Source organism: Panicum hallii, chromosome 2 (assembly GCF_002211085.1).
Source record: "Panicum hallii strain FIL2 chromosome 2, PHallii_v3.1, whole genome shotgun sequence".
Lineage (NCBI taxonomy): Eukaryota > Viridiplantae > Streptophyta > Magnoliopsida > Poales > Poaceae > Panicum > Panicum hallii.
The window spans coordinates 37,347,811-37,360,661 of NC_038043.1; the positions used below are offsets into that span (position 1 = coordinate 37,347,811).

The window sequence follows — 12,851 nt, forward strand, 5'->3', positions numbered from 1 at the left end:
CCAAACATCTGATGTGACAGGAGCAAAAAATTTTACCATTTGCCCTTTTGCCATTTGGGGTGGATCCAAACACCCCCATAGTATGTTTTGCTACACAGAATTGAAATCAAATTATCAAGAGCAAAAAGAGACCAACCTAGCCAAATAAAAAAAGAGCGGTTAATGACCAAAGATTGAGTCATATATTTAAAAAAATGGAGATTACTTTGCGAGAATATGTATCACTAAAGCATTAAGCATGTCTAGGCCTAGGTATGGGATTCATGCGGTTACTCTATGGTTGTATCTGATTCGGAGCGTTTACTCTATGGTTGTATCTGTTTTTTTTTTCTTTCTCATGTAGCACGATGTCCAGTGGTCCGGACAGTGTGGAGCAAGCTGCAGGCGGTGAGGACAGTGTGCAGCAACCTACAGATGACAGAGCATCATCAGGACGGCCGGCACGGTCACAGTCAGGAGCTAGCACATCTGGTGCTGGCAGAAAGAAAAGGTCACAGACAAAGTGGCCATCAGATGTGAAAAGTTGTGGCCGGCTCAATTCTGAGGCAGCACCCGAAGAATCGTCAGTCTTGGTGAGATTAGCACGGGTTTGTGGCCTCACTGCCCGGCAAAGGGTGCCACTCACCTTGGAACATTTCGATGACTTGTCTTGGGACGACAAAAAGAGAATCTTCGAAAACAATATTCAACCCTATGTTGAATATCCGATAGAGTTGCACGATAAGGCTACGAAGCATGCTATGAAGATCATCTCTAAAGCCTGGAGGAGCTACAAGAACAAGTAAAGTGTTGTCACTTACTATTGTCATTTACTAACATTTTTTCATTATCTACTGTCACTTATGCAGATTTATTGTTTTGTCGTGCAGGCTTTTAAAGTGTTGGAAGAAGAAAGAGAACCCTTTTGACAAGTATGCGGACTTGACCAAAGAAGCCTGGGACGAGCTTGTTGAAAAGTGGAATACTCCCGAGTTCCAACAGTCAAGTGAGTATTTTCGGGGTCTCCGAGCGCGGAACGAGCTTGACCACCACCTTGGCTCAGCGGGATATGCTGGAAAGCAACGCAAGTGGGAGCAGGAGGATGAGATGCTGGCAGCGAGGGGCATTGAGAATCCCTATGAATCGTTTGAGGGACGGCTGGCACCATTTATGCGTGCTAGGTCAAAGCTCACGGAGGATGGCAATATCAATTTCTACAGCACGAGCGCTGAGGAAGTTGCTCAAAGGGCTTTGATGGAGAGCAGCCAAGGTTCAAATGAAGGAGTGAGGGAGTTTGATGCGCTCACCAGGGCTTTGGGAACCCGTGAGCAACGGGGCCGTGTCCGTGGTGTTTCCAGTCAGTTGACCTGGAAGGAGGGGTTCCCTGAACACAAAGGCAGATACCGGAAGCGGACTCGAGACTCCTCATCAAAGGTTGACATAGATGAGATCAAAAAGCAGGTGAAGATGGAGATGTATGGAGAGCTAAAGACTGATATCGAGTCTCAGGTGACGGTGAAGATGTTTGGAAAGCTAAAGACCATCTTCGAGTCTCAGGGATTGTCATTCCCTGATTTGCTGGGGAGTACGATGAGTGAAGAGAGAAGGGACAGCTTCGCTTGTACTGCAGCGGGTGCTTCTCAGAGTAGAGGGACAGAGAGGGCAATTATGCCTACATCAGTGGAGCCGGATACGATAGATGGCTTGGCTCGTCCGACCCGATGCAGTCTTCTCGTGCAGCTGGTCGGAGATTCATCTTTCATGGAGGTCGGGAACGGGCTTGTGTATCCCGGTATGTCCCAGCTTGAAGGTGTCCAGGTCAGTGCATTGGTCTTTGCCTCTCTTTTCTTTTCTCCTATTTCTTTTTGTTTTTTTTCTTTTGGTATGTACAACTTGCTTGAGATTTAAAGCCTTTGTTGTTGTTGTTGATGTTGTTGCAGGTCAGGGCTGATTGTGCTGTGGTCAAGATTGACTACGTGCATGAGTTTGCTAAGAATATCAAGCTGGAGGTGCCACCAGATGACATGACCACCACTTTGCGGGATGCAGTTGCGAGAAGGGTTCAGTGGCGGAGAGCTGGTATTCATATTGATCCAGCAGATGCAGATTCAGTACCGACCAGTCAACCTCAGCCACAGAGTGCTGCAGTGCCACCGACGTTTTCTGAGCCATGCCCACAGCTGCCGGATACACGGGAATCGTTATCGGAACCGCATCCTCCTGTCCCTACTCAGCCTCAGGTTACCCCCCTCCACCTGTTCCGACGGAGCCAGCTACCGCTCCCAAGAAGCCAAGCAAGGCTAATCCTGTGAGGAAGAAGCAGAGTAGGCTGATGGCGACGAAGCGGGAGATCTCAGAGGGTAAGAAAAAGGTGGAGCGGATAAAACAACCGGTCACAAGGGCTTACACTTCTGATAATCCAAAGTACAGGGTTGGAAAGGCCTTGCTTAGTGTCTCTGAGCTTCGGGCAGCAGGTCCATATTGTATGGACCTGCACAAGTACTACATGCAAAATGTCAATCAAGCCGGGGAAATCATGGTGTCATACGAAGAGCGGCACTTTCTGCAGCTTGAGGGCGGGGGCAACATCTTTATTGTTGCCTGGAGCGATTTGTTCGACCTTTTCAACCTCGACGCTTTGGATCTTTCTCTCATTCGGTGCTTTGCATTGTAAGTCGATTAAGACTTGTTTCCATTTCAATGCATTTGATATACGTTCAACAATTTAAGTCGTTTCTATTTCAATTCATATGGATCGTGTAGGCACATGCAACAAGAGACAAGGAGTCGAACCGGAAAGAAGTGTGGGTACATTGACCCACAGCTGATGACGGTGACATTTGTGCTGACAGCTAGAGATAGCTTGGTCAGGTGCGCACATGCAACAATTAAACTTGTTTTCATTTCAACTTGTAGCCACATGTAGTCACTTGTTTCCATTTAACACATGTAACCGCTTGTTTCCATTTCAACTTGGTTAGGTACATGGTGAAGTGCATGGGAGTACATGCTGACAAGGAGCACATTGTGGTGCCGTACAACCCAGGCAACCATTGGGTTACACTCATCATCAATGTCAGGAGCAAGCAAGTCTTCTACCTTGACTCGAGCATTCCATCAGATGAGTCGGGCGCGCCTCAGATACGTGATTATTCTCTAGTCATCTCAATCCTTGACGAGTAAGTTTGTTGTTTGCTTTAGTTTTTTATCATTTGCCCATTTCAGAAGCATTTGTAATATAACATCCGGATGTCTGTGTTTAGGTCTCTTGACAGGCATCTTAGGGCCAAAGAAGGATACAAAGAGCAACGTCAAGCTGCGTTTACACATCACACCGCGTGGACGGTAACTACTATAACTAAATCGCTTTACTATTACGATGTTTTCTTGGTTCTAAGTGTCGCAAAATGCTAATTTCTATCTATCTTTGACATGTAGTGCACACGGCAACCCTCGGGTAACTCATGTGGGTTCTATGTTTGCCACAACATGCTTCTAGTTGCAGAGAAACCGGATTTCACGGTAAGAATTATCACGTGTTATAATTAAAAAAAATCTGTCTTCATCTTGTATTCTAACTGCTTGTAATTATATTTCGAAGGACGAAGATGATTATTTCAATCAAACGACGCTTGGTAACGTGAAGGATATCCGAGAGAGGCTAGCGGGATTCCTCATGATGGAGGTGGTCAACACAAAGGGGGAGTTCCATCCACGATAGCACGGCCCGCGACATTGAGCTAGATTGAGAGACTTGCTTTGCATGTACTCTATTGTTCTTATCGATCATTGTTGCTAATTGATTGTACATGTGTTATATAATACCATCTTTCCTTGTGTGTATCGCACTATGTGAATTGTATGGATGCGTGCGATGATTGCGGTGAATTCTGTGAATTGAAATCTTTTGCAGGTATTTCATTGCAGCTGCCAAATCCTGGCTAGTTCCAGGATGCAGCTGGGGAAAGAAAAGGCCCCTGTTGGAGGTAGACTAATGCAAGACACGCCTCGCTTGGGGCGCGACTCGCATTTGGCTCGCAGTGGCGCCTGTGTGAAGCCAAGGCGAGACGCGCTGTAAGTGAGGCGCGTCTCCCATCTGTGACTAATGCGAGACCCGCCTAGCCTAGAGCGCATCTCGCATTTGGCTCCCAGGAGTGCCTGTGTGAAGCCAAGGCGAGACGAGCCGTAAATGAGGCGCGTCTCCCATCTTTGACTAATGCGAGACCCGCCTAGCCTAAGCGCGTCTCGCATTTTGCTCCCAGGGAAGCCTGTGTGAAGCCAAGGCGAGACGCGCCGTAAGTGAGGCGCGTCTCTCATCGTAGACTAATGCGAGACCCGCCTAGCCTAGAGCGTGTCTTGCATTTGGCTCCCAGGGAAGCCTGTGTGAAGCCAAGGCGAGACGAGCCGTAAGTGAGGCGCGTCTTGCGTTTTGGTAATCTGAGACGCGCTTGAGGCGCGTCTCAGATTACCATTTTATCTGCGACGCGGTAATGCGGGACGCGACCCCTGCGCGTCTAGCATTTTGCCTAGGGCGCGTCTCAGATTAGGGCTTCTGGCGTAGTGGTCATAGTGATTTCTGTCCCTATCAGTTACTACCGTGAAAGGGTGACTTATAAAGGATTTCTGTCCCTAATAAATACAAACATGAAAGCTCTTACCATGAACTAGTGAACCTCATTTGTAACTAGTGAACTTGCTGTCTCTAGTTCAATTGATATTGCAGAAAATTAGACATAGCAAGATTGCCAACACTGCAACTTAAGTAGTGTGTGTGGGTGCAAGTGTGTGAGCTGTCCCAAAAACTCTTCCCAAAAATTTATATATGAAGCCGTCCTTATTTTTGTTCTCCGTTGTAGCCTGTAGGTGATTAGTCTTCTCAGTAGCTCTCACATTTGTATCCCTGTTATAAATTTTGATGTAGCTATGAAGTTACGATCGTATGAGTTAGTGCAAAAAGGGTTCCATTTAACCTGCACCTCGATGTTTCATGTGGATCTCTTACTGTTGTTTCAAATGTTTGCAGACAATAATCTAGAGGTTCATCGTGAATCACTGGATGCAATTCCTCAAGTAAGCAGTTTCTTCTCTTGAGAATAATAATTTCTTTCTCCTGATTTGTAAAAGTATGATTTTCAATCTACGGAGTCTACCCTTTAGAATAAATTGGTACTACATTACCTCAAATAAAATGCTGCAGCTGTCAGAGTCAAATGTAATCATGCTAGATAACTTCTGTTCATGCAGTTTATGGTCGATCATTATGCCCTTGGCACTTGAAAACAGTTAGTACAAGAAGATACCCAATTGAGCTTCCTTCTCTAGCTTAGACCGTTAGATGTCGAAAAAACTAGATCATATTGCTGATGTATGTTGGCTCATTGTGTAGAAGGCACACTTTAGCTGCTATTACAATGATACCTAGGTTTCCTACTCCACATGCTGTACTTTCATAACTTAAATACTTTATTCTTTCCAAGTCCATATACTGTTGGAGCTAGAAGGATTATGATCGATGACCCTGTTCTCTTTTGCATTTTGTTGCATTACTTGTGAACTGCAAGATCAGTTGTCAGCTATGTACCTTGTTTGCCTATGCATTCTCCATTTCATTTCAATCAAGATGTACCTGTTAGTGAATGGTGTCTTTTGGTTTCTTACTGTGTAAAAGTAAACTGCAGAGACAATCCACAGAACCAAACACCAATGCTGCAGTTGTTGGGCCAGCAATGCATATGAGCAACTTGATGACGCATTCAGTTGACTTTAAATCTGTCTTTATATATACTGTATCTCACTTTACTCTTAAGTGCATTAAGACAAATGCAGTCTAGAGAAATGCACCTTCAATAATGCACTATAATCATGCTTCTTTACTTCACTTTCAGCAACTGAGCACACCTTCAAGAATATTCTGACCAGCCTCCCCAAGCCTCGAGGTGGTGAATAGCAGAATTCTGATGGAACCCGGGCGCTCATCAATTCAAGGCATGTGCTCCATATATGTAGTGCTAATAGAATTGTGTTACTAGTTCCAGTCATGGAAGATGATTGATGTTTCAGGGCCTTTGCTCCTATATAGTCTGTATGGTTTGATCTGTCATAAAAGATGTGGGCATGACTTTTGTTCATATGTGCTCCATATATGTAGGTCAATTTCAATAATTTGCGCATGACTTTTATTCATGTGTGCATCCTAATTCACATGTTTTCCATCCAAGAATCTTGCAATATGTGGGCAATCAAAGACTAAACTTTTGGGCACAAAATATGCCCAAACCTGTAACAAAAAGTTGAGAACTTGCAATGATAGTCTGTGATTTGCTTTTCTGTTCCAGTGATCAGTCAGCATAGTATGGCATCGACAATGCTGATTTGCCCTGAGTTTTTTATGTTCTTTGTGAGTGCTGTTGATCTTTCGGCAATGCATTGGCCTCGATTCGCACACGGGATGCCCGAGCATGGAGGCGGGGCAGGCCGGGCCGTCAACCTCGCGCGGAGAGGCGTCTGTTAATTGTTACTAAATAATTCTTTTCTATATATATAAATTCAGAAATTTGTTTTGTTCAGTTGTAAAAGATATTAACTGTTTTCTTTATGATTATGGTTGCTTTGTTTACTCAGTTGTAAAAGATATATGAATACATACATTTTATTAGTACTAGAAAATACTTAATGTTTTTTTCTTGTTTCGGGTAGTGGAAATGGATCCTACGGACAACCAAGACGAGTTAATGCATGAGCTCATTTGTGGTAGTACTGGGCACATAGCTCCAGAGTTTCATGAGGACGAGAATGATGGCAGCCAATTTTTAAACTTGCATTATCATGGCGACGAGGAGCAAGATATTAGTGGGGAGGAAGAAGAAAATGTCGAGGAAGCCGAGGTATGAAATTTAGTGATTCTTTCAGGCATCAGGATAAACGTTTTGTCAATACCTGCCGTGACGTCCACTAGTTGCTAGCAACCCGCTTGATAAATTTGCGATTCTTTCAGGCATCAGGATCGAGGAAGCCTAAACGGAAACGTGGCTCCAAGAGGAAGATGGTAGGATGTACGACCATCACGGAGATCAATGAAGCAACCGGCGAGCCACTAGCCCCTGGTCAAATTAAGACAACCTTTGTAAATCAATTGGGATATCTTGTTAGGGAGAACGTCCCCATAAAGTACAAGCTTTGGAAGAGAAATAAAGTCTCTGATCGACCTGAAGATATCGTGCCAGATTCAGAGAAAGATTTGTTATGGAAAGAGGTGTCGTTGCACTTCAACTTTCCCCCAGGCAAAGCTGACAAAGTAAAGGGATGGGCATTTAAGAAGATGGCAATTCAGTTCGCCTCGTTCAAGAAAAAATTGGTGGCAAACTTTGTGAACAAGGGCCTCACACCAGATTTTGATAAAGTCTGGAAGAAGCAACGAGAGTGGTGGAATGAATTCGTGAATTACAAGCGCAGTGCTGACAGCATGGCAGCCTCGATTCAAGGCAAAATGAATGCTAGCAAAAAGACAAACTTCCATAGACTTGGGCCTGGAGGTTATAAGGTTGCTGTTCCGAAATGGGAAAAGATGGAAAATAATTTAATTGCAAAAGGAATCGTACCGCAGACCTTGAGTTGGCCCAAATGAGCAAGGTATTACTTCTATGCTCATGGAGGCACACTAAACCCCGACACTGGAATGTTTGTGACTAGCGACGTACTAAGAGAGGCTGCCCAAAGACTTGATGACGCAATGAGGCGTACGGAAGAAGGAACCTTCCAGCCCAACAGAGAGAATGACGAGCTGACTTACGCTCTTGGGAATGCGGAACACACTGGACGGACCCGAGGCGTGGGCGTAGTTCCATGGAAATATGGCTTTTCCGGAGATCTCGAAACCTACCGAAGCCGATGCAGAAGCAAGGCAGTAGTGGCAGAGAAGATCTGTAGCCTAGAAAACTGGATAATGTCACTTGAGGCAGCAGTTGGGCAACGCTCGGACCAACCAGCTACCAATGTGGAGTTCAGCACCCCGTCTCAGCATCGTAGCAGTGTTGCTTCCACAGAGCACCCTAATTTGGGTGCCGACAGGACGAGGGACCCCATCGACGACATCCGCGTTAGGACCCAATGTGAGCTTCTGGTTCTTTATGGGAAAAAGCTCAAAGTTTATGCTGAGGGTTATGTGGAAGTCCAAGAAGAAGGCATGACAATACATTGCCAGCCAATTCCTGAAGGATTCGCCAGAGTCTTTGTTGACCGAATTACTGAAGAACGCTAGGAAGACTTGGACCTCCCGATCCCTATAGGTCCTGAAGAAACAGAACTGCAACATGCCGTACACACATGGATTGCATGGCCAAAGCGCGACATAAGATTGGTGCAAGCAGCCACAGATTCCGCTCGGTGCTCAAGGCAAAGATCACCAACGCCAGCTGATGACAGGAATCCTAGTGTTGGCCCACCTTCTCCACCGCCTGCACGGGACCCCAGCATGGATCCACCATCACCAGCCGCACAAAGCGAGCCAATTTCGGCATCATCACCAGCCACACAACAGAATCAGAGTCAGCGACAGAAGGCATACACCGTACCTTCGGTCCAGCCATCTCATAAGCAGCAAAGAAAGAAGAAAGCGAAGGCTCCAGAAGAGAAAGAGGCAGAAGAATCGTTTGAAACCTTCTTGCTGAAGCGCAAGCTACTGAGGGAGGCTGCGAACAAGAAGCTAGAAATAGATCCGGTTGCGAAGGCACACTTCATTAAACACTTCATTAAAGATCCCACCAAGGAGAAAGAAAGGGAGTCGGATTATGATCGGCAGATCAGAAAGTGCTACAACAACCCCAAGAATCGACGGATCAATGCAAAGACCGTTCCCCAGCTCGGAGAGCAGTCCAAACAATCGATCCCTTCGTTGATAGTGCCGCGTGAAGAATGTCCTGATGAATCAAGAGATCCGTTGACCATGGCTGGGATGATATTGCAAACTGATCTAACAAGGGCTCAATTGCTTGGGGAGGCCCTACAGGATGCCCGCGGCAGGAAAAAGTTTGTACTTGGTGAACCTTTGATATGGCCAGAGTTGCTACCATTCCTACCAACGAGAATGGCCGAGTTACACAAATGGTATGTCGTGCAATCTAAAGCTAATCAATTAGAGATGTTCCCAGCCCGGATTAAAGATGAGCATTTCTGGCGGGGGGCAGGTGAAGTATATATCAAGTTTGAAGCACTTTACGATTTATACCATCAAGATGCCCTTGACAAGTCCCTCCTGAGTGTATGGTGCATGTGAGTATTGTCTCTCGTTTCATTATTTTTAGCCTTGTGTGTTGACTGATCCCCGTTTTTCTTGTGTCCCGTAGGTCAAAAATTCAAATTTGCCGGAAAAAGAACTTCCATAACGTCGGGTTCTTCGACCCCGATATTATACACGAGAAAACGGTAGAGCAAAACCCTGAAGAAATAGTCAATATTATATACAGGGGGTTGCGTAAGAATAGCATGTGTCCCTTCATTCTCTTACTATACAACCATCAGTGAGTCGTTCTTTGTTAGCCTCTTTTTTTCAATCCCTTCGTATTAATAATACTATTTAATAACTATTTTAATCAACATTAATTGGTTATGCGTATGTATATGCACAGCTTTCATTGGATATTGCTTTGTATTCGGATTGAGGAGCACAAGGTCTTGGTGTACGACTTGTTAAGGCAAGATAAATCAAAGTACCAAGATCTCATCGAGGTGGTAAATACTGCATGGCGTCGCTACCTCCGCAAACACATAGGCTTGCCCATAGGTGAAATCGAGCCTCTTTCTTGGGTGACTGATTTTCCGGTATGAATATACTCTCGCTACTAATGTCATTCGCAATAAACATCAGAAAAATTCTATATCTTAACCCACATTTGTCCATAGTGTTGGAGACAAGGAGAAGGAAACAACTTATGTGGATACTACGTATGCGAGTGGATCAACACTTTTGCAAGTGAAAAAGGGCAAATGACAGTGGAGGCATTCAATGTACGTGAGCACAATCACATCTGCTCATCATTTTAATTCATTATCTTTTTTCTTATGTTTTTTTCAAAAAATGTGACAGCATTGGCGGATGAAAGAAGAACTCATTGAAATGGCTCGGATCAGGGCAATTCAAGAAGCTATATGCGGATTCCTGCTCGATGAAGTCATAAATCCTAAGGGCGAATTTTATGGCGATGTCCGTACAAGCGTCGCCGAAAAAGATCCGACGACGGGGAATTTGATAAATTACTATAGTTGATGTTCTTACTAATTTGTAATATCTCAAATACTTTTAAACTCCTAAGTGTTCCATACATGATGAATATATATATATATAATATTAGTGTGCAATGCAAAATATATATATAATATATATAATATGCTGTCCTAATATTACTGTGCAATGCAAAAAGTAAGATTATGTAGTCGCATACGGTACAAATACGCATAGCCATACATATAAAAACGAAAAACAAAAGGTAAATAAGAAAAAAGATTTAGTGCCGGCCAGTTATACCAGCCGGCACTAACCTTGCTGCCAGGAGCCGGGCAGGGTCGGGCACGTTAGTGCCGGCTGGAGTAACAGACCGGCACTAACACGCGCCAGTTAGTGCCGGTCAATAAAGCCGGCACTAACGGCTGTCACGTTAGTGCCGGCCATTTAGTGCCGGTCACAGGGACCGGCACTAAAGCTCCCTGTGACCGGCACTGATGTGCCTTTCTCCGGCGGTGATAGTGAAGACCTTGGGACCAGGTCGGCGCGGACCAGTTCACGCAAATTGGCCTCCGGGGATCGACTCCGGGAGCCCGCGAGGAATATGTACACCGCGCTATAGGCGCGCCCCTCCTCCAGCGCTTGAGTTCATGGTCCAGGACCCGTACGTCGTCGCCGCGCCGACCTGTGCCGTTCGGACGCGCCTATATGCGACGCCAGGCCCAGCATCCAGAATCAGAAAGATGTCGGCCAGCAGCAGGTCCCTGAGCTGAGCACCTCCACGACCCACACGCTGTCTCGATCGCTAGCTGATGACAGACCTACGTGATGTTACTCACCTAGGGACAGGGCAGCCCGCACGCTTTCTCCCGCTGCTCGACCTGTGCTGGACTGGATCACCCGTCACCGGCGCCTGCTGCTGGTGCTGGAGTGGAGGCTGCCATGCATGGTGCCTGGCCAAAGTGTGTCCGCAGACCGCAGCCAAAGCCGGTCAAGCGTCTTGCCGCGCGCGCAACCTTGCGTGCTGCGTGCAAGTACAGGCTTGTGCGTGCAGGTGAGAGGACCCAGGTCAAGGTGCAGCAGTCTCTCCTAGTCTTGCATTGGACTCCGAAACTAGCTACACAGGAGCTAGCTAGTTGTGGCCTGGCAGTGGTAGAGTCTAGCATCGTGGATAGGAGCGACCCGCAGTGGCAGGTGAGATTCAAAAGTCCACCCTGCAAGCTTCGCACTCTTCTTCTCTCTTGAATGATCATGCAGAGCTCCTGCAATTCATTAAGAAAAGATTCAATGTCCAAATTAAAAGAAGATTTCTTGAAACGGGACATATTTCAACATTTAATAAACAAGAAAAATTCAATCAATTAAGTGCATGACGATGAGACAAACTCACACAGTCACACTTATACGAAGCAGCTTCGGTGGACCAGTTGGTTTGCTAGTCATACCAAAATCAAAGCATGCTAATAAAATTTGGCTATCAATTGGTTCATGCCTAAAAATTGGTCACTTTGACCAAAATTATAGTAAGTTACTATAAACTTCTTAAACTTTATGAGAGAAGAAAGTATTAGTTGACACTGAATCAAATGTATACCTAAATTTCTTACCAATAATTTGGCATGCCCTAATTTTAACAAGTCAAGATATTGGCTTGCCATGATTTGGCTGGACAAAAATGGCATCCAACTAATTTATTTCACGCGGGAAGCAAAGGAGGAAAAAGCCGCTCCATATTTGCCATATAACCCGGCCCGGTGGAGGTTCCGGCCTTTCGCCAAAGTATTAGGATCTATTTGTTTGAGCTTCTAGGCAACTACAACGAAGTTCTAGCATAGCTTCCAGAAAAGCTAAATGATCCGAAAAGCTGGGTTTATATGGAAAGCTGAAAAACTCAATTTTCTAAGTGTTTTGCAGCTTTTTGGGCTAAAAGCATCGTCTAAAAGATACTATTGGTTTTTCAGAAGAAAAGGCCAGCAGCAGCTTTTCATAAAAGCTTCAAAAGCTGCAATTAAATAAAGACGCCCTACTAGGAAATGCCGTTCTTGAAATGTTTGGATCTCCTTTCAAGGTATTAAGAAACATGATAAAAAGAATAAGTTGGGTAATGCCGACTCCAATCGGCGGCTAATGATGAAAAGAGAAGCCGCCCAAAGGCCGTCGTTAATCGGCGGCTAACGCCGACTCCGGCCGTGGCGGTACTACTTCGACGGCATCAAGAATGAACCGCTACTTCCATCCCTAATCTGAACCGGAGATGTTCCCTTTTCTCGTAGCCATGGAAGATATGAGAGAGGACGATCGAGTGACACGGGTAGGAAGATTTTCGGTTGTGCAAAGGACTCAAGAACAGGTATGATCTGACGCGGTCAACTCCGGTTGCCCTGTTTCCAACACGATGGCGATGGAGCAATTCTTCACACCTAGCTTGTGTAGATCGAGCAGGCTTTGCAGGTGAGGAACCGATCGAGGACCCGGCCCGGCCGGGTCAAGCTTGAGCAGAGCCTCCCATCCTAGTCTGGCTCAACTCTGGCCTGCTGGTAGCCTGGCAGCTATAGCGCTATAGGGTCCTGTTACAGTATCACTGTTCACAGCATGCATCGTCCTCCGTCCGACAGGGTCTCTGTTACGCTGCTTGTGCATAGCGAATTGGTAGCCA

General features: G+C 45.6%; 1 protein-coding gene across 1 annotated transcript; it reads left to right on the forward strand.

Moving 5' to 3' along the window:
* The first annotated feature begins 1,307 nt into the window (after positions 1–1,307).
* LOC112880989 lies at positions 1,308–2,796 on the forward strand. Its single transcript, XM_025945708.1, has 3 exons — positions 1,308–1,797; positions 1,920–2,219; positions 2,743–2,796. The coding sequence occupies exons 1-3, from the start codon at positions 1,447–1,449 to the stop codon at positions 2,794–2,796; spliced, it is 705 nt and encodes a 234-aa protein (XP_025801493.1). The 5' UTR covers positions 1,308–1,446.
* The last annotated feature ends 10,055 nt before the right edge of the window (positions 2,797–12,851 follow it).